A 23,292-nucleotide genomic window follows, 5' to 3' on the forward strand; every position below is an offset into this window, starting at 1 on the left:
CCAGCACCGAACCGAGCGATCCAGCACCTCCCCACCTTCCTGCTGGAGAGTCCCTGTGATGCAGGCCCCGGTGAGTGCAGGAAGGCACTGTAAACCTGAAATGGGACTCATGTGACCCCATTATCTGACCTGCGCGTTCACGCCATCTGGAAATCCTCATTTACACCAGTTGTTGGAAACCCCTGGAGCACTCAGTGGTCTAGTGTTGGTGCAAGTATTCTATTAAGCCTCATACCTAGCTGATCAGGATGGCTAATTTTATCACAGTGTTCCAATGGGGGGTATTACATTTGTGTTCCTTCCCATGCAGAGGCAGTTCATGTGCTTTCCTTCTATCGTAACGGGCCCAAACTAAGCATAGGAGTTTCTGACCATGGTGGTCATTTTATGACCTTAATGTGATATTTTACAAACTGCCTAACTTGAAGAGTACTTATACGATTTTGATAATTTTACCTTTGTTTTGTTCAGGGCTACAAGAAGTGTTCTTATATATTTGAAAGGGCATTTCTTGAAAATGATATACTGTATTTTAATCATTGTGGTCTTAATGTGCTTATAATACAATTATCTATTTTTTAAGACCTGTGTGGAGTCTTTTTTGGGTGTATTCGTTGTGTTACTGAGTGTGTGTGTTGCACAAATACTTTACACATTGCCCTTATGATAAGCCTGCCTGCTCTGTACCAAGCTACCAGAGGGTGAGCACAGGTTATCTTCGTTGTGTATCTAGCTTACCCTGACTAGAATAATGAGTTCTACCTGGGTGAGGTGAATACCTTAGCCAACCAGGAACTTCATTTGTAACAGACTCCTAGAGTCATAAGGCTAACTTCCTATTCCAGCTACAGAGATACAACAAGCTACAAGAGGTCTTTCCTGTAGCTGCCCAGCTGACGAGTGGCAACTGGACCTGGACTGAACCCTGCTGTTAGGCTCTGTCTGGCACTCTATAAATCTCTAAGCGCCTCCCTTAAGGCCCTAAGGGGCTCAAGCAAAATACCTCAGTTGTAGATTGTGATTTAAAGCACTAAAGTTAGAAAGTAAAATAATTGATCAAGATGAACCTGGTTGGTCAATCTTGCTGGCTCTCTATCATGGTCAGAGTAAAATTGTGCCTAGATCCCTGTCTACTACGACCACTGACTATCATTATCAATGGCTTCTCTGGGCTATTCCTGTAATTTTGGTGTCACTTTTTTATTAACTTTTACTTTATTTTTCTAATTCAGCTTTGGATTTCTATCATTTTGCATTTAGACTTTATAAGTGTTTTGGTACTGCAAAAATACTTTACACTTTGCCATACGTTAAGCCTGTCTACTCTGTGCCATAGCTAACAGGGGGTTGAGCTCAGGATAATTTAGTGACATGAAGGGTTCACTCTGACAAGGATTTTGGTTGTTTCTTAAGGTGGATAGTTACCCACCCCAAATAATAATCCGGGTGTCTTACAATTGTCAATTGAATACACGTGCTGGCTGCGTTATTTACACATAAACCTTACTATGTCCAATTTTCTAAAACCCATATGGTGCATGTGGCACTCCTGCCATTAAAGAATAGGGCACCTTGACCGATACATCAGCAGAGGATCATTTTCAAACCTGGAAAGTCATGTTCATACAGCATGTTTACTAGATTCATTGTTCTGTATATTGTAGATGCAAAGGCAGGTTTACTACTCACATTCCATGTTTCCTCCCATGATGTACAGGTTTTGAAGTTTGTTAGGAAATTCTGGATCCCGTCTCACAGCCATCGCCAGATTAGTCAGGGGGCCTGTAGCCACTAAGGATACCTATAAAATGATTGCACAGTAATACATTTGACATGCATTCATGAGTTTCACTTAATTGATTCAGGTAGTTTTAAAATAAAGGTTAAATGCACTTCAAATGGGCATCTTTGTAGTAGGAAAATAGAGGGTACTACTCTCATTGAGTTTGCTTAATACTCAACCCACATTTCCATTTAACATAATTGCTTGGTCAGACTATAACATAATGTATGTTATGTGCATGAGCCCAATCACCTCAGTGTTGTGATTCATAGAGATGTGGCACATTCTACTTTGGGAGGGAGTGCAGCGGGGGGGGGGGGGGGGGAGTTATTCATTTATTTTCACAAGTTGATCAGTTCCCACATTTTTCCCTATGATATTTGCCAAGCTCTGAACTTTTTCCTGTGCCAATCATGGTTCCCATACCTCCGGGTTAAGCGCATAATCTGGGCTACGTCTCTCAAAACGTTTCAACTAAGCCAGTTGGATGAAAGAAATGAGGAAGGGAGAGAAAGAATGATATGGTATTGGATGAACCTTCTGTCATCAGAAGATAAAGGGAAACAACCATCCAAAGATAAGAAAAGAAAAATACCTTTTCAAGGAAATATACAGTAACAGGCAAGTGCTTTTAGTAGTGACGTTTGCTAGGGCACAACCGTGGAAGGTAGGTCAGAAGAGTGTAACATTAAAATTAGGGACATCAAATCTATTAAATAATGTGCAGGAGTTTCTGCAGTAATTTAAAGCATGCCTGTTAGGTGTCCAAGTGTATCACAGAGACCCCATAGGACTAGTTAACAGTATCGCTCATATCATACCCACAGATAACTGCTCAGGAAATGTACTTTGTCAAAGAGTGCCATCCGTCCATGTGCCTGCATCATTATCCACAATCTGCCCAATACAAGGCAGAGGCCATGGGAGATGCTGTTAAAGGCGATGGCAGGCGCCATATTGGGGCATGACTATGCCTGTGTAATACACCAATGGCATCCACCAATGCAAAAATGGTGACAACCTATTGACTGTCATCACTCGAAGGGCCAAAGGGAGCATCAGAGTTGAAGTTTTCTACATAGCGCCCAATTGGAGCTGGATATTTTTTTTCAGGAGCATTATTGCCTTTCACTCATGCATCCATCCATTCACCCTTTCACTCATTCATCTGTCCACTCTTTCAAAGTAACTGTCCTGAGCAGCACTGTCCACTCTTTCATGCAGCCAACCATCTACCCTCCCTTTTATTCATCCATCCATTCTTTCACTCATCCATCCTTATAAACATTATTTTACTCATCCATCCATTCATCCTTTCACTTCATCCATTCATCCTCCCTTTTATTCAATTCACCCATCCTTTCACTCACTCACCCATCCATCCCTCTATTCATCCTTTCACACTGTCCATATAATCACCATTCCACCCAGTCCATTCATCCAGCCTTTCACTCCATCCATCCATCCATCCACACATCCATCCATTTACCCATTCACACTTTGTGTGAAAGTGGATCCTTGTAGCAATACCCCGCCACACACTATTTGCCTGGTTTTTGATGCAACTTTTATTGGAGTGTACTGGGTCCCTGCCTACCAGGTTCCCAGTACTAGTCTTCTTTCCTTAAAAATGTACCACAATTGGCACCCCTTTAGCACCCCTATACGTCTCTAGTAAATGGTACCTCTGGTACCTAGTCAGTGGGACTGAAGAGGGTCCACTAAGTCTGCAGCACAAATTCTGCCACCCTAGGGATCCCTCACCAAAACTACACAAACTGCATTGAAGACTGCATATTTCGGTGAAGAGAAAATTGAAGAGTCAAAATTGCACACAGCACTGTGTGCCATGCCCCCATACACTGCATAAGGTGTAGGTAAGTCACCCCTATTGTAGGCTTTATAGCCCTAAGGCAGGGTGCACTATTCCCCGTGTGTGGACATATCTGCATGAGCATGAGCATGAGCAGATATGGCCCTGCAATATCTGAGCCATTCTTGGATATTGCAAGTGCACAGGGAAGCCATAGAGAGAGCATGGTTGAATACTTACAAGTTTCCTAGCTCTTTGATGGTTTCACTGTCCCCTAAGATGTTAGGCACCAAACATCTCATCTTAATAAATCTTCACTGGTGCCAGTGATGGATCTATTAATAAATGCACTAGGAGACCCTTAAGAGGGTCCCCTGAAAACCTACCAAGCACTGATGTGGTCTCTGACTAGTCTTAGCCAGCCTGTTTCAACATGTTTCTGAACTTATGGGGTGAGAGCCAGAGCTCTCAGAGGCCAGGAACAAAGCCTGCTCTGAGTGGAGGTGCTTCACACCACCCCCAGGCCAGGATGGCCTTCCAGGGATAGAGGCTTCAAAGGTGATGCTGTATTTGGAATGCGACCCAGGCATACTTACCTAAATCCCGAAGGTAAACCTTGAAATCCAACTGTGTGATTTTATATACATATTTCTATTTTCTCCCTTTGACCTCAATCGTACGTAACTGCGCACAAAAGTTTTTTATTTTCTGAACTTGAAAAATTCATAACTTAAAAGGTACTTTAATGAAGTACTTAATCTGAAAAATAACATAAAAAATTGTGTTATTTTTATAAATTGGTCTCAGATCTATTCTTTAGTGTGTGTTTCATTTATTGGCTCTGTGAGTACAACAAATGCTTAGCACTACCCTCTGACAAACTGCTTGCCCACATTACCACAAATAGTGTTAGTATCTTCAACTTTTGCCTCTGTATACCGATTTGGGTCTACCTGGACCCTCTACACAGTGTACTTCATTTGAGTGCACTTTATAGAGAGCCAGCATCCTACAGTCATTCATCTATCCATCTACACTTTCTCTCGCACATTAATCTGTCATCCATCTATTTACGCTTTCACTCATCCATCCATCCTTTCACTCACTTATTCAACCATCCTCCCTTTCACTCATCCATCAGTTCACCCTTTCCTCCATCGATCCATCCCTCTGCACTCCTTTTCTCATCCATCCATTCTTTCAACCATCCAGCCCCAAATATACATTTTACTCATCCATCCTTTGACTCATCCACTCTTTCAACCTGTCCATCCACCCAAACCTTCACTCCATCCATACAGCCATACATGCATTTACCCTTTCATCACCATCCATCCTTTCACTCACTCATCCATCCAACCTTTTGCTCATCCATCCATTCACCCTTTCACTCATCTCATTCATCCATGCATCTATCCACCCACCCTTTCACTCAGCCATCCATTCACAATTCCAAATCAATCCATACATCCACTCACCCACCCTTCCATGTGAAATATGAGGCTTCGTCTGCCACTTTGTAGACAGAAGAGGCCTATCAAGAACCCCAACCCTGCTGCAGCTGCTAAAGCGGGCATTGACGAAGCGCCCTGCACTCACCTGTCCATTCATGATTTCAGATCAATCCATCCATCCACCAGCCACCCATCCATTTACTCACCCTACCACCCTTTCATGTTAATTAGAAGCCTTTATCTGTCACTTTGTAGACAGAGGAGGCCCATCAAGAACCCCATACCTGCTGTAGCAGCTGAAACATGGGGTTGGCGATGCCACTTCCTTCGCTCATCCATCCATCCTTACTTCCTTTCACTCATCCATCCTTACATTCATCCTTTCACTCATTCAACCATGCATCTATCTATTCACCCTTTCACTAACCCATCAATCCACCATTTCAATCACACATTCAGCTATCCATTCACCATCAACCCTTTCACTCATCCATCAATCCTTTCACTCACTTATTCGTCCATCCACCCTTACCCTCACCGTTTCACTCATCTTCAGTCCATCCTTTCATCCAGCCAACCATCAACACTCCCTTTCACTCATCCATCCATGCTTTCACACTTCGAGCCTTACTTATATACGTTTACTCATCCATCCATCCATCCACTCATCCACCCATTCATCAACACATCCATCCACAAGTCTTTCACTCATCCATCCATCCACTAATCCACCCTTTCAACCCATCCATCCACCTGCCTTTCACTGATCCATCCATCCATTCGCTCATCTATTTACCCTTTCAGCATCCATCCTTTTTCACGCTCATCCATCCATTCTCTCATCATCCCGACACCCTTTAACTCATCCATCCATTCACCCTTTCACTCATCCATTCATCCTTTCATCCATCCTTCCTCTCTTTCACTCATTCATCCATGCATCCTTCTCTCCACCCTTTCAATTACCCATCCATTCACGGTTGCAAATCCGTCCATCCACCCATCCATCCATCCACTCACTGTTTCATGTTAATTATGAGCTTTTGTCTGCCACTTGACGACCCCCCGCTAATGGGAAATGTAGTCTTGTTCCGAGTGTATAATAAAAATGGCCATTATAATTTTTGATGTTCATAGGAGTTCGTTAGTCATTGAAAAAATGGAAGGAAATCAAAATTACAGTGGAGACAATTTGTATTTGTTCACTGTAGTGTGCACTAAAACGAAAATGTTTGTGTCACAAGCAAGGGAATCCAAAGTGTTGTTGGGTCCATCATACAAGGCATTTGCGTAACTTTTCATGCTTGTATAACCTGTAGCGAAAGCTGGATCATGGAATATCCCACACTTAAGTTAAAGATGGAAAGGCAGTTAAAATAAGCGCATGAATCCATGAATTCGCCACCTTTAACAGTGTCTTCCTCTGTCTCTGCCTAGTATTTGGGAGACCAGGGAGAATTATGTAGGTATACAGTGGGCTCGGCCGGTGAACTCCACTCTGTTCGTGGAGTTTGTAGAGAGCAGAGTTCCGCAGAGCGGAGTTTTTTCCCCGCTCGCGCTAACCAACGTCAAGTTGGTGAGCAAGGAAAATCCACATCCCAGTGAGATTTCCCAACATGGGCAGTCAGATATCTCAACGCAGACGGTCGCTGATGGTCACGACTTGTCATGTTGAGAAACCTTCCATTTGCATTGAGAAAGCTGCTGCTTGGGTAGACAATCTAATCGAGCAGCAAGAAAAGAAGCAGCACCCTCTTGCGCAGCGAATGGTGCTGTTCGTGATGATTTTTCAGCGTGGGACAAACACCCGGTGCTGAAAATCAATGCAAATGGCATGACTAAATGCCCTCTGCCACCTGCGGAACTCAGCTTAGTGCGCTGAGCTTTTTCTTCTCTCCTCCGCGAACTCCGCAACCGGCCTAGTAAACAGATGGATACCACTCCTTGACGAAGTGTATAGAGCAGCCCACTGTGGCTGATCCAAGCACTAGGTACCTGTTCCTCTTGGGTCTCTATGATACACTCAGACGACTAACAGGTATATTTTGATTTACTGCAGGAACTCCTGCACATTATTTAGGAGACTGGATTGCCCTATTTGTTTATGTTTCACTGTTCAGACCAATGCAGCATTTTATTATCAGTCTTGGCAATTATGACGAACCTGTCACTACTGAAAACATATTTTTTCTTATGAGTTGCTTTCCATCCTGAATGTTACCAATTAATAACAATGTTATACTAATAGTGTGTGACTACAGGACCATGAAGTAAAGCACTCCCCCAAGTTAGGCAAGTCAGGATGCATGATGGAAGGCATGAGTTTTTTGTCCCCACACAGCCAATGTCTTGCGTGTGCAGCATGTTTGGCTTCACAGTGTCACTTTCGTCAACAACACTTACTATGATATTTTTAGGTTTCGCCTGGCGTCCGCTGCGCAGCAGCGCTCGTGCAGGCGAAAACTTTTGAGAACAGTATGGTGCCTTTGTCACGCCTCTCACTTCCATTGGCTAGCTCCATAAATGGAGACTAGCCATTGGAAGTGAGATCTGTCCGTTATGGTCCGAGGCGATTCGTGGGCGTTCCCGCAGATTCTTTCCCTCTCCGCAACGTCATGAAGACGTGGCCACTGTGGGCTTTTTTAATTTTTTTACACCCATGTTTGTCTTCATTATTAACTTTGTCCCTGTCCCGCGTGGCTGTATCCTGACCACCTTCCCGCTGTCCGTCCCCCCTCCCGCTATCCTTGTTCCCGCCCCCCCCGCTGTCCGTGTGCCCGTTAACCCGCCCCCCTCCCGCTGTCCGTTTGCCCGTTCCCGCCCCCCCTCCCGCTGTCCGTGTGCCCGTGCTTAATGCTTGTTATTTAGTCATTGCCCACTCAGGATAGCTCTGGCGGTGACCTCACACTCACTAGCGCTGCGCTTAGTGTCTCAGCACGGCGCCCGCTTCTATTTCAACTTCAGTGGCTCACACACTCAACAATGGCGCCTATGGCTCACAGCCACTCAACCCCAGGTACCCTGCTGTTTTTACTTTGCAAACTCCATCTATTTCACTCACTGAGCTGCGCACGTTAACAAAAATGGTAAAGTCTTTACAGAAGAAACATTTCTACAGTGAAGTGTAATTGCATGTAAAATCCAAACAATGCTTTGCTGCTCCATGCCCCAGATCAGTTTTTGGTATGTTTTCTAGTGCCCGACTGTCTGCCTCTCTCTGCATGCTACAGAATATCGTTGTGTACATTTACACGCCTGGGGTATTAGGGGTGGTTGACGAGAATCTCTCACTACTTCAAGCATTAAATATTGGAGAGAATGGGACGCTCTGCAGCCCTCTTCTTCGGCAGCAGTTTACATTTTCTAGAAAAACCTTCTTTGGAGACTTGCATGTGCCGACAATCATTACGTTTAATATTTGAAATTCTTTGAGGTCGGATGTCATTCGGTGCTGTAAAGATATAAGATAAGGTTTCTCCACAGTACTGTAATCACCAGTACAAACGCAATGCTTAATAGTGCCTAATAATTCCGTCTGCCCGTTTGTCTATAATGCTTGCATTTGATTATGGGGCCTTCACGTTTCTCACTTCCTGCGAGGATCCTTTAACTTAAGGTCCGAGAGAGCTTCTAAAAGACAGGAACACTTTGGCATATTAAGCGTCTGCTGCTTGTTTATTTTTCATTTGTGCTTATGTGCATAGTGCATAAACCTCCAAGTGCACATCTTAACGTTTTTGAGTTATGTTGCTAGCTGGTGAAGGCTTCTTTCGCGGTAACTCCTTGTAGATCATGGAAATATGTGCTGTCGTCTGTAAAACTATGCAGGTTCTAATCCCTGTAGCAATTCAGGTGATCAGTGAAATTTGCCTACAGGTTGCATGTTTACATCTGCGAGTTAATGCGCCTGCTGCAAAGATCTGCTTGGTACCCTGAGGTAGCTGGTTCAAGCTTTCATCCTTCAGCAGTGGATAACTTGCATCATAAGTTAGGTAATGATAACAAACTATCTGCAAAGGAATTAAGTTTCTGCGTCGCTCTAAAAATTAATTGTATTCATTTTTGTGTAACACTTTTAAATAACTCCATGTGTTTCATCTAGAAAGGGGGGCACCTTTCCAAAAGGCTAGGAGGGTCGAAATATGCGATTGGCTAAGCGTATTGACTGGAACCAGTAGTCGATAGTTTGCCATTAAAATTTCAAACATTGCACAGCTCTACAAATCATTACGTTTTATATTTGAAATTCTTTGAGGTCAGATGTCATTCGGTGTGTGGCTCAGGGTGTGTGTATGTGGCTATGGGTGTGTGTGTGTGGCTCTTAGTGTATGTGTGTGTGTGGCTGACTCTGAGTGTGTGTGTGTGTGGCTGTAATTGCTGTCTGCTGAGCTCATTTATAGGGTACAATAGGTCTCACATTTGCAAGAGATTAAGCTAATGTCAATGTAAAAAACAATGCCATTTATTTATATGTTTTCAAAACCAACACATAAATAATAATTTTGTCATTTACAATGCCAATAGATCAAACTTTTCAAAAGGCGAAACCATTGCATTGCAAATGCTTGTTTCCCTTGGCTGTCATCTCCATGCAATTAAGATAGAAGTCGTCATTTCGCATGCATGTGGAGCTGCTAATAGGAGGGGTTTTTGATCTCTGACTTTATTAGCCCCGATGAATGCCTGAGATCGTATGATAGTCTAGTTTTGGGGCAGAAACATGTTGCCAGGAAAATAGAGTGACGGCCACTGTGCTAAAAAAACATTGCCCTTGACAGGAAACTAGATGTGAGGGTCAAAGTGTCCAGAAACATCCCCCTTTATTCTTTTGCCTAAGAATAAAGGAACATCGTATAGGGTCACCCTAAGGCATATTTATCTGGATCCCTGCAATTATCCAGGAATTATAGGTGGGGTGAGGAAGCCTATGATAAAGCTTGCCACATTACATTGGTGAGGGTTCCTCACCCATACAAACTGGATCAGGTCTTTCAACATAGGGATACTTAATATGTTAATATATAATGTTCCAGTCCTGGACTTTGCTTTTGTCAATCTTCACTAATCATTGTTTTAAAATATGTTAGCTCAGCCGTTTAAATTTAAATAAATTTAGATTAGTGGACAGAGTGATTTGTTCTCTGAAGCCTCAGGAATTAATGCATTGAGTTCAGGTGGCATGGATTAATCTGGACAAATCACACAATTCTGCTTTTACTGTGCACTTTGACCTTTACACGTATGTTGGCAGTGTTCAAGGGAGAGGGGCCCCTTTGTACAAAGACACTCAGTGCTTATTGAAGCCAGAGGTACTGACAAGCCAGAAGGCAGTTGCTTGCCCCCAGCCGAGCCTTGGCCAGCAAATGAGTGACTGATAAAGAGAGTGGATTTGTAAGTACAAATATGTCTGAAGGCTATGTGGCACTAAGACTGTCGGACCAGAAGTGAGTATTGAGAAAGTAGGGGAAAGATAATTAGCAAAAGAGATTGTGAACATTGTCAAGCTTCAAACACATGAACAAAGGTACCTACCTTTAAAACAAGCTAGAATGCCATGTTTTGGTGGATCTTCCATTTGTTTATCATCACCAGAGAAACCTCCTGATTGCAAGCATTTGCACATTTCTATTGGGGAGAGAACTCTCAACACTGGGGGTCGTATATATTGTGGTGTGCATGGAAGAATTTTCTTAAGGATGTTCATCTAACAGCAAAAGAAACATATTAAACCACAATCACCTGGCCCCACCCGTGCATGGTTCCTTGTGGAACCTAATACTAAGGTTTTTCTACCTGGACGCATGGCGAGGGGGTGGCATCTGCACTGGCCGATGGGAAGGGCTACACAACCCGTCCTCAGGGCTTATTTGAGCCGGTGGTTGCTGGTGGGCCCACCTGGCACTCATTTTTGTGGTCTCATAATTATTTTTCCTCAGCGTTCAAAACAAATGGGAAAGAAGCAGAAAGAGAAAGATGAAAAACACCACAAAGATAGAAAGAATGAACCTGCAAGTGTGAGATCAAAAAGGCAGGAAGTGTTTGGGGGTCTATTTAGGTGGATTCCAGACCATGCAGTTTTGCTACTCGGTGTGTTGACATGTAATAGTGCTGGCTGTGGGTTTTTGAGCAGAGGTTCGACACCAGTATTCATTCTTTTACAAATTAAACACTGGCAGTCCTGGATGGAAATAATGACATCAGCCATGCTAATATTGATATTCTGCATCCTTTACTGACCCATACCTGTGTGGCCGCTGTAATGTTACAGGCTGAGGGTTGTTTTGATTAGTACCCTGGCCTCTGAATGAATAATGGTTTGCACTGGTGTCAGAGTGTTCCTAAATTCGTGAATACGCTATGTCGGCCGCACGTTTTCCGGGCAGGGCTTAACCCTGACACACCACCTCAACTGGGTACGAGAATGGTGCACCACGCACCCCTCTCTTCCTCCTGCTGGGCTGACACTCAACGCGCCTCGGCGTCGCGAATGCACCCGTCAGACAGCCCTCCAGCTCTGTGGTAAGCAACGACACCCTGCCATGGCTCCCTGCAGCCTGCACGCCCGTTTGGGCCTCGTCTGCAGCACTATCGGCCGCCACCCCCCCACCTCCTCCTACAGCTCTGGCCTCCGGGTGAGCATCACCTGCTGGTCACTGGGGCCCCACTGCATCAGCCCAGGGCCCCGTGCCATCCCCCCAACCTGGATGAGATGAGAGAGTGGCCCATCCTCCATGCAGATCAAAGGAAAGAGCACCTCTCCAGGTGAAGCCCACATCAAGGCTGTGCTCTGGCCCCTCCCTTATCATCCAGACCCTGCTCCACCAGTTCCTGCAGGTTCGGCCCTGATAGGCAAAAAGTTTGGCGCACACGGACCCTGCGCCCGCCAGCATCCACAGGTTCGTCCAGTGGCTAAGCAACTGTTATGGCATGTGGGAAAAACAACCCATCCCAGGTTTCTGGTCACCGCCCAAGATGGCTCTCGCTGCTCCGCCCTCCCCCTCCCACTTCCAGGGGAGCTGTAGTACACAACGAGCACCATCAGGTCACTGCCTGTGCCCACAACTAGCTGTCCTTCTGGCCAGGTCTCACCCATGCTGACATAGAGCCCATAACACGACTATAGAACCTATTAATTGTATCTGGCTCTCCCTCATCTCAAGCTGCAAAATGGGCCACTTGGTTCAACCAACTCGAAATGTACTTCGCAGGAGTGTACCTTGGAGGCAGATAGATGGCACTCCATGCTCTTGCATCTTGGTGGCGCAGTCATACACAAACTTTCCAAGACTGTAGGCGAAGCTGGCCCACCCTACACCTACGGAACGCTCAAAGCAGCCCTCACAGCCCATTTTGGGCCAACCCGGATTATGAGCGGTTCCTACATTGTCATGATCGACAAATGCCAGAAGAGTCCGTAGATTCATTCTGCACCAGACTCTGGGAACTTGCAAGCACCTGCACACCGCCAGGTGAGCAGGATGAGATCCGAGATCAATTCATATGGGGCTCTCCCTCTGCCAAGCTAAGGGAGCAGTTACTTCGGGTACCCCGAATTACTATGATGTACATCCTAAAGCTCGGTCGATCGAAAGAACTTTCAAAGTCAACGGCACTCCATATGGAAGCAGCCCTCCACCACACCACAAAGACAGAGCCCGTCAACCAAGTTGGTAGCACCACATCATCTCTCAGTAAGTGTGATCACCTGAAAATTTCACAAACCAACAGGCAGTGACGGTAGTGCAGTGGTACAACCTGCATACTGGGGACTGCCCAGCAATAAGGAAGAAATGCTCCATGTGTGAAAAGATGAACCACTATGCCAAGGTCTGTCAATCGGCACCCCCGCAGAAAGGTTCCAAGAAGAAAACAGTCAACTGCGTGGAAATGGAGCCCGCGCTAACTGATGACATGGGCAACAATGTTTTGAAGGGAATGGCATACGTCATCCATGCAGTTGAACCAATCCAAAAAATAACCAACCACAGCCCCCACTGCCAAGTCATGGTAGAAGGGCAGCCGCTCATGGCCCTCATGGATACAGGCGCATCAATCAATTTACTACCCTTAGTGCTGCATCAGGATCTGCCTGTGCCATTGGCGCATCACCCCACCACCACCAGATTGTACGCTTTTGGCACTACCACGTGCCTCCCCTTGCTGTAGTGTTCATAACCACAATTGTTCACCAAGGCCAGTTCACAAGGGCAAATGTGTAAGTCACTCGAGGTAGATCAGACAAGCTCATCAGCCGCCACAGGAACTAAGGCCTCAGGCTAGTTCAATCTGCATTTGGAATCCATGCCAGTACAGTGGATGCTCTTGTCAGTGAGTTCGAACACATATTCAAAGTGATTGGCTGCCTGAAAGAATGAGTCGTTTTTTTCTGACCTGTTGTTGGCTGTTTTATGACTCTGGGCATCTTATATTTTGAAATGCATTGCTGCTAGGAAATCTATTACTTTTTAAGTTTGTATACAATATGCTATAGTGCAATGAATCTGGTATTTAAAGCATCTTGCACTTTTTGCATGATTTGCACAAAAAGGAATATAGCTGGCACGTGACACTTAATAGCGTAATTTGCACATAGTGTACAATGTTATCACATGTCACTTTTGGTAAAATCTGTATGACATGAACACAAATTATAGTAGGTATTTCATTGCGTAACTTATACAGTAGGCAACATTTAAAATTCCTGGGTGACCATTGTATGTTATGTATATTGTAAGCACTAGCCACTTTATCACGAAATCTGCACATATTGCATAAGATTCTTTAGACATATATGATACTTTATGCAATTTGTACAGTTTTGGACATTTTTATGCATTTTTTGCACATATGCATAATGCCTATATTACACAAACAGTTGCCCATACTAAGTATTAACTATTCTGAGAATGTTATGGAGGCTGTTATTATTTATTTTTATGTTTGCTTATATGGTTGTTATTACAAACCGAATAAAGCTTTTGAACTGACTCTGGGCACGTTACCACTGCTGATCAGTGCTAAAGTGCACATGCTCCCCCAATTGTAAATTGATGTATGGATTAGTGACTCCATGATTGGCTGGTTTGGTTTACTTGTTACACCCTAGTACAGTGCACCAAGTGTGCCCAGGGTTTGTAAACCAAATACTGCTGGTGGGCTTGCAGCACTGGTTGTGCCACCCACAAAAGCAGCCTGTAAAGGTGTGTCTCAGGTCAGTCATTGCAGAGCCTGTGTGCAGCCTGGTACTGCCATGCTGACTGGGCAAGTGCACCATTTTGCCAGTCTCTAAACCTTCCCTTTTCTGCATATTAGACACCCCTATGCAGGCCCAAGGGCAGGGTGCATTGTAATAGTGAATTACAGCCATTTTCGTTTTTCACTATTGCAAGGCTAACTGTTCCTCATAGGCCATCAACTTGTGAAGGATCTCCAAGGGCTTGAGATAGAGCTTGCCTCCTGCTGAAGTCTCAGGGACAACAGACTTCACCCACCAGCCCCCCAAGAGTTCTTTGGAAGTGCCTGCAGTTGTGTTGGGCTTTCTGAGGAACTGCGTATCGCAAGGAGCTGGAAGCGCTACTCATGAAGAAGAAGTGTGTCGCCGCCGCTGTCATTACAGCACCGGAGAAGAGGATCGACATCGCATCAGATGCCGCCTCATCAACGGAGAAGCATGTCGCCACCGCTGCAGCTGTCGCATCATCGGCGAACCGCCTCGCATCTCCGGATAAGAGGATCACATCGCACCAGATGCTGCTGCATCACCGGGAAGCGTGTCGCAGGGCCTGTCTCGGCTCAGAAGAATCGTTGAGTTGCTGCACGTCCGTCGGGCATGCACACAACAAGTCGCAACCAAGAGAAGACGCCATATTTGTTTCATTGCACCGGATCTTCATCGCATCACGGCGCTGCTGGTCGCATCGCCACGGACGTGGAGTAAGAAACCAACGCTTCACCTCCCCTCGCAGAGAAGAACCGATGCATCCCCTACGCACCAGTAGGGACCCAACGCATCACCATTCTTACGTGTAAGGAACCAACGCATCACCTTCCCTGCAACACTTTTGTTGTATAGCGTTACGCATCCCAAGGTACACTGAACTCAAAGTGTCGCATTTCATCATCTAAAGAGAACTAAGCTAATTCTACCATTTTAGTACAGTATTGTGGATTTTTGTTGTTTGTGGTCTTGTGTTAAGTCTAAATAAAAATACTTATTTTTATAGTACAACTTGTGTGGTGTCCATCTGTAGTGTTGTCACTGGGTTACTGTATGTGTTCACAAAGGCTTTACACAAAGCCTCTGAGGTAAGCCTGTCTGCTCTAGCCAAGCTACCAAGGGGGTGAGCAGGGGTTATTTTAGGAGTGTACCCCCTTACCATGACTAGAAGCAGGGGTCCCTATTTGTCAAATGTACCTACCTCTGCCAACTAGAGACCCCCAAATGTAACAATACGTGACAACTGAACACTGCAACAAAGCGGGAGAGGCACATAACTCCGACTGTTGACAACATCGTAGGAGAACTGTGTGGCTCCCGTTGGTTCTCAAAAATTGACCTGAGGTGGGGCTACCACCAGATACTCCTAGCAAGTGAGTCCTGCCAGGTGACAACATTCTCCACCCACTGCCTCAATTTTGGCATTTCTTGTGCCGCCAAAGTGCCCCAAGAAATTATCAGAGGAGTATTGGTCAGACTCCAGAGAGTACCAAATTCCAGTGATGAGATCCTTGTCCATGTACCCACCCTCGAGGAACACCCTCACAGGCTGAGAGCCATGTTCAAATGTCTTCAAGACTACACAAAGAGAAATGTGAGTATCTCAAAGACAAGATATGCTTTTTTGGCTACCACTTTGTGGTGTTCTGTATCTAACCTGTGATGCTGTGTGTTGGTATCCAGGTGATGATGCTTGGAACTTAGAATGTGGATGGTTGCCAAGGGAGGTTGATTCAAGGGGTTGGTGGCATTTGGAAGAGATTTGTTGTGGCTGGGGTCTCTGTTGCTAGATGACTACAATAAATCTTCATCAGAACCAATAAGGAATCATGTCTTTTCATTAATTAAAGGTTGAATCTTTTACATGCTTATCTGCCAAAGGAGTCACCCCTGACCCGGCCTAGGTCCGTGACAAGCAGTCGGCTCCAGCACTGACCACCGTCAACGGTGTCAGATGTTTTCTAAACATGATCACCTACTCTGGCCGTCTCATGCCGAACCTCTCCCAACTCACCACACCACTATGTGACCTCACAAAAGTGTCAACCCCCTGGGAATGGGGTGCTGAGCAAGCACAATCCTTTCAGGACATCAGACGAGCGAGGTCAGAGAATACCACCCCCACATATTTTGACCCGAGCGATGCTACTTAGCTGTCAGTAGATGCGAGCCCCCTGGCCTAAGGGAAGTCCTGCCCCTGAAAAAGCAATGTGGGGAATTGGCCCCCATTACCTACGATATTCATGCACTGACCCCATCTGAGCAAAAGTTATCCCATATCAAAAAGAAGGCCCACGGAATTCAGTGGGGGAATCAGCATTTCCACATTTACCTGTATGGCCACCTGTTCACAGTGAACAACAACCACAAACAGCTGCTCATGCTGTTTAAGGGCTCTGAGTCATAGACTCCACCATGAATCGAAAAATGGATACTTCAACTACAGGAATACCACTTTTCAGTAGAACGCAAACCAGGAGCACACAATCCTGCAGATTACTTGTTGTGACACGCCCAACCAGCCACTCCTCAAGAAGAGCAGAAAGCAGCTGACATGTAAGAGTATGTGAAGATGGTCATAGAACGATCGCACCTGATCCCCCATATCCTTAACCAACATCATAGAGGGCAACAAAGTGGACGACTATCTCTAACCGGCCATCACAGCAACCCAAGCAAGGAAGTGGAGCACCATCACCACTGAGTTAGACAAGAAGATGGCTGAAGCCCGACAAATGCTGATATCCCAGCACGACGTGAGGGATGAGCTCACATACACCACCTCTTTTCGCGTCAGACCAAACACCACAAGATCACCCGATGCTGGCTTCAAGCCAATGGAGAGTTCGAGAGGTTTATGAGGACTATCATCAAAACAATCTGCATTGAGAAGCAAAGCAATAGTGTGTTGAAAAGGCCAACTACATGTTTCTAACACACTATCATCTGATCCTTCACACTACCATGGGGTAGCTCCCAGTATCCTTTGTTTCGGATGAAGAGTCGAAGATGCTATTCCACACTACCCAGTGGTGGAAGGGGTCTCAGTCCCAAGCAATCACTTCCATTCCTGATGGCAAGAACAGAACAGGCAAGTGTTGCAACACAGGAGAGCCAAGTGCCCAGTGGTCTGTGTAGGGATTGGTTGCTATTGAAAGACTGGCACCCTGGGAGCAAATTCCGACTCTCATTCGAATGCCTACCGTGGCAGGTCATGAGGATCAAAGGAACCATGGTGTCAGCAACCTGAGGTCAAGAGACAGTCATCAGGAATGTTTCTTGTTTCAAATGGTTTCACCCAGCCCCTAGGAATCCACCAGGACCCAGTGACTCTACCCCCATGGATGAGCCATATCACCAAAATCCTAGCATCCCGAAGGAAGCGGTCAAAGTACCAGTCCTAACACCACAGGCCACCCAACTGGAAGCTGATTGAGGGAAGGCCGGACACTCGATAGAAGATGGCAACGGGAAGCCCATCATTAGGCAGGAGGTGCCTGGAAGCATCCTCCCCAGTGCAATCTACGAATGAACCCCACTCCATCCCAGAAACTTCAGGAGTAATTGAATGATTTATAAGCTGCTACTGATTGTGACAGCCAATATACTTTTGGCTCGCTTGGGGTTTTTTGCTCTACGCACCTCCCTGAGATGCAAGATTAGAATTATGTGTTTGGGTATAATGTTTGTATTATTTTGTTTTCTTGTTTTGCTGTGGTTAAAGAAGGAATGTAATGTTACAGGCTAAGGGATGTTTGGTTAGCACCCCCGTTCTCAAAAGCATTGGTAGTGCTGGCACCAGCCAGCAAAACAGTCTGTGCCTACATTTGTGTCTGTGCAATGTCCGGCGTGCGTGCGTGTGGCATGGCCTTACCCAAACACCACACCCCCAGGGACATAACAAATGCCAGGCAGAAATGATGAGTATCTTGAAACTGTGGCTGTGTTTAAAAGAGGAAAGCCAGCCCACTGAAGCAACATCACGAGGAGAATTAAACTTACACTGTGGACTTTGATCTCTTATTGACTGTTTTTATTTACAAATGCACATCTGTTGGCAGTGATGGTGTGAGAGGGTCCCATTTGGGGGAGGCACATTCTGCTCGTTTAAGTCAGAATTACCTTCAGAGAGTGTGCCATACTTCCAACAGCTGAGTGACTAGCCTGCATTCAAAGAGGAAGGCAGCTGAAAAAGTGCCAGTAACCCGATGACATAGGGTGCATAGCACGCATAGTGTGACTGTATTTTTTAATCTGCCTGACAGGCTGGAAAGGCAGTGGCTGGCTTTTTTGAGCAATTTTCAATTAAAGGCATAGTGCTGATATCCGCAACTCTCCTCCACAACATATTAAGGTAGTTAGTACACTCTGCATTAAAATATTAAACCACACAAAGTTTGTTGCAAAACAGTTTGCTGCAGGTTTATTTCATACATGAAACATGCCAACCTGGTGGGTTAACTTATGAGCGATCAGAGTGCAGGCAGCGATGAGTAACCTAAGCTCCCACCCGCCAGATGAGCCAACTGGTGCCATGGTCAACCCAATCGTTTCTACCATTTTATCTGGGGATTTTCTCCCTTAAAGACCGTGGACCACCAGTCCATGATTTTACTCACGCCTTGTTAGAAGTGGAGCGTTGCAGGGCAGGCCACAGGCTTACAACTGCCCGAAGGACTAGCGGGGTGCCGATTTTTTCATCCAGGGTCCTGCCGTAAAGACTCCTGGGGTTTGGCATAGAGCACCCCTTCTGTGCTCCTTGAGATGGTACCCCTATGTACCAATCAACCTCTAGATCGCTCTGTAACTCCGCCAATGCCCTGGAATGGGCCAACGTTTTTTCCAGGGCTCTCCACCAAGGCAGACGCCTTAATTAAATGCAACCAGCAGAGACCGTTGCCACCTGCAAGACCAAATTCATATCAGCCTCTGACATGTGTAGCCCGTCCCTATTGAAGTACCCCATGGTACTTGCATTGATTAGGCCCTACCATATGAAACAAGAGCATCTCTGCTCAGTGAACTTACACATGATGATATTTACCCATCTGCTGGGTTGTTCAGTGGCATTCCCAGGTCTGGTTCCATGCCATACACTGCAAGGGATTATCCTGAACAACCCTAGCTCAGAGTACCTCATATATCAGCAGATTTCACCCATGGTAGACTGAATGGCCTTGATTCACACGAAGCACCCCAGGGAGGTGAGCACAGCCCTCCAAGGTGAATTTTTAAGTTGAGAGGGGGGGTCTCACCCATGCTGGTCTCTGCTGCTGCTTTGTGACCAAACTGCACGATACATGCGGGGTGACCCAGTCCTGCTGTCCGAGTGCCGGGGGGGGGGGTTGCTTCAAAGTGCCGAAAGTATATTTGTTAATAAGCTATTGCTTAAGGTCACAATTTTCTCACAAAACAGTCCTTCCCTAACTAAAATTAGTAAGGTGAGGGGGAGTTGGCAAAAAGTGACAAAGTTGATGTATCACCATTGTGCTCTGATACTAATTCTAAGCCACTGTTCCCCTACGCCTTTTTCTCCCTAGGCAGACATATGTGGCTCTCTTAACTGTTAGTCCCGGCTCCAGCTGGTACTGAGAGGCTGTGCTGGAGACAAAATATTAGATTGGCCAGGACATAATTTCCCATAAAGGTCTGGTTCGCGAGCCAGTTTTTAGTGGGTAACACAAAAGAATGTTTGTCTTCATAAGGCGAATGAGCAATAAATAAAGATGATTTTAAATGTAACACTTATCTTTTCACATTCAGTGTGCTTTAAAGGTAGAGGTCAAATGTCAAGTTGTGTCTTCTGACAAGTTGCTGCTTCTTCTATTAGTATTGGGAATGTACTTTTTTCCTCTAACTGTGTGATAATCTTGCTGGGGTATATGGAGTGTGAAAGGAAAGGCTGCAGGATGGCATTATTTTGTAATACACACAAAATGTAAATACCTTAAAATGAACTGTACACATATTTCAGAAAATATCAGCAGTTCAGAAAGCAAAAATTAAGCAAATGTTTTGTAACTCTGAAGTGTGATAAAAGCAAACATATCATTAGGATCAAAACACATCAACACACTTTACTTTGTGAAGCACAAATAATTATTCACTCAAATCGAATTGCCACACATTATGATTTGTGTGCTATATAGTTTTATCAGAAAAACTGTGTGTCTGTGCAAATTTACTGGCTATATTAATGGAAAATATGTTATCTGCAAATGACAGTGTGCTACCACTTGATACTTTAGTAATATGCTATTGACAGCATACTCCAAAATGGACCGCCAGGTGCATACCACACCTTTAACATTCTCCTGCTGAATACATTTGCTACACTTGTTCTTTGTGTGTGTCTAGGATATTTCACAATCCCTGTTTCTTCAGTGATGTAACACTGATGTCAGCACCCCAACTTTGAATATTGTTCCAGTATCACTGGTGCAAAACTGCTAAAATATGTCCCTAAGCCCAATTTTAAAACAAATCCTTGAAAGTATTCCAAAGCAAGACTTGCGAATCTTCTATTATTTGCTGCTGTATATATTTTTTTTACTTCACAAAGCCATTTCAACAAGGTATGTTCTCATTATACGTGATCACACACAATGATCCAACTTGTACATGACTGACAAATAAATTGAGAACTATGGCTGTGGCCTTACGGCTAGACCTGCCAACTTTGGAGCTGAGGAACCAGGTTTGTCTCCTGGTGTTTGCTCAACATCCTTTATTTCTGGTCAACTCACTTAATTACCACTGGGCCTTGATTAGCACAAAAATGGATATGAGGCCTCACCCCCCAGAAGGGGTGTTACAAATTTGCTAAAAATCCCTTGTATCAAAACAAAGATTTCTCAGAAGCCTTGTAATTTTAGTAGACAGATGTCAGCACACCACTCTGCAAAGTGTTTCAGCTCCAAACTCCAGTGCAGTTCACCATCCGACAATTGTATGAGTACATTGTTACACGAAAATAGGGTAAACCCAGTGTACAGCTGGACCTGGGCCAAAACTAGTATGTACAATAGGTGATACAACTGACCAATGTATTTTTCAAAAAGAACAAAACCCAGTAAGGCACCCACATGTATTAAAATAAACAATAACAATGTTTTCTTAGTCCTGAAGAGGTTTATAGTATGAATGTATCCATGATTCACAATATCAATGGTTGCTCCAAAGTATAAAAGTAAGTAAAGTGCTTCAGGTAGTGCTCGTGAAGGGATGGGAATGTGAAGATGAAAGAGAAACTAATTACAATATATACAATGCTGAGATAGACCTGTCTAACAATGTATCAAATGACTAACTAAACAACCGAAATAGCAAGACGTTATGAATACATATTGAGTTCTCCACTTCCGGGTGTGGATAATGGGTACAGGTCAAGGTAGAAAGAAAGTCGACGTTTCGACCACAAAAGATGACGGAAGGCAATTGGTTCCTTAAAGCGGGGTCTTCCTCAGGACAGTGGAGGGAGCAATCTACAAAGGTAAAATTCTCATCAATAATCATCCAAAATCAAGTGGAAGGGTGGGTGTACAGATACAATTATGTGGTATCATTGCTCACCTCAGTATAAAACTGCTGTTTTATACCTTGCCTTAGTGGCTCCTGAGACTTGAAATTTATGGCTATATCCCAGGAAAGCCTGCAACCAGTGAGCATTGGCTTTTCTAGTGCAGTTTGTAATAGTCTCATACCAAACTCTGTATACGCTGTGTGTGCCATTTTCTGCACCAGGCGCTTCCCAGCCCAATCTCCTAGTTCTTCACTGTCGGCAAGGCAGTTTTATATTGAGGTGAGCCATGATGCCACGTAATTTTATCTATGCACCCACCATTCCACTTGATTTTGGATAATTATTGTTGAGAATTTTACCTACTTTGTAGGTTGCTCCCTCCACTGTCCTGAGGAAGACCCCGCTTTAAGGAGCCAAATGCCTTCTGTCATGTTTTGGGGTCGAAATGTTGACTTTCTTTCTACCTTGACCTGTACCCATTATCCGTGCCCAGAAATGGTTGTTTAGTTAGTCATTTGATACATTGTTAGACAGGTCTATCTCATTACTGCAAATATTGTAATTATTTTCTCTTTCACCTTAACATTCCCATCCTTTCATGAGCACTACCTGAAGCACTTTACTCACTTTTATACTTTGGAGCAACCACCTTATATTGTGAATCATGGATACATTCATACTATAAACCTCTTCAGGACTAAGAAAACCTTGTTATTGTTTAATTTAATACATGTGGGTGCCTTACTAGGTTTTGTTCTTTTTGAGAGATACATTGGTCAGTTGCATCACCTATTGTACATACTACTTTTATGGGCAGATCAAAATCTCGGCCTTAGTACAATAAAGACATATGGAGTGGTGTGGTCAAATTTGTGACATTTACAAACAATTGCTGTTAAGGAAGAAAGCAACACATTTAAATAGTATCTTATTTTAGTAATTGACAACAACTTAAAACCCTGTCTACTATTACATTCAAAAGTCGGCCAAGGCTCATGTCATGTCCGTCAAAGCCAGGTCAGTTGTGAAAATTTGTTGTTCTATAAATTAGGTCGTAGCGAGCGCTGCATCGCATTTTGCGCTGCAGGGCGCGCTACGAAATTAGTTTTATTAATTTAATTGTTTTGCTTACCTCCAATTATCCATATTCTGGTGTTTAGTGTCCCCCACCCTGCCCCTCCCCCGCCCCGCCTTTCCACCCCACGGAACTCCCTTCACTGTCCGCGGCTGCCCCAGGTACTCTAACTTTCAAGCTTTTGCTCTTTCTTCGATGTTCAATAGTGCACTGTACTTTCCTACAAACCGGAGCTTATGTATTTGCTGCAGCTTTTTGCTTTGTGAAGTTATCAATAAAAGATTATTGAAACATTCATTAGTATTAAAATAGGCAATACTGGGCTTATTCACAAATGCATTTTCGAGCACATAAAGTATTGCTCCTGTAACACTCTTCTACATGTTCTGACATGTCTTTGTAAATTTGCCACAAAGCATCTAAAATGG

The 23,292-nt window shown here is 44.5% G+C and overlaps 1 protein-coding gene across 2 annotated transcripts in view; it reads right to left on the bottom strand.

The window, feature by feature from the left end:
* LOC144829107 (pyrimidine-specific ribonucleoside hydrolase RihA-like) overlaps nt 1-23,292 on the bottom strand; it is a 279,763-nt gene that overhangs the window by 57,637 nt on the left and 198,834 nt on the right. For both annotated transcript variants that reach the window (XM_078687914.1, XM_078687913.1), the window contains exon 4: nt 1,690-1,801. In XM_078687914.1, the coding sequence (XP_078544040.1) occupies nt 1,690-1,801 (112 nt within the window). The remainder of the gene's footprint in view (nt 1-1,689; nt 1,802-23,292) is intronic.

The sequence above is a fragment of the Lissotriton helveticus genome, chromosome 4_1 (assembly GCF_964261635.1).
Source record: "Lissotriton helveticus chromosome 4_1, aLisHel1.1, whole genome shotgun sequence".
NCBI classification, from domain to species: Eukaryota; Metazoa; Chordata; class Amphibia; order Caudata; family Salamandridae; genus Lissotriton; species Lissotriton helveticus.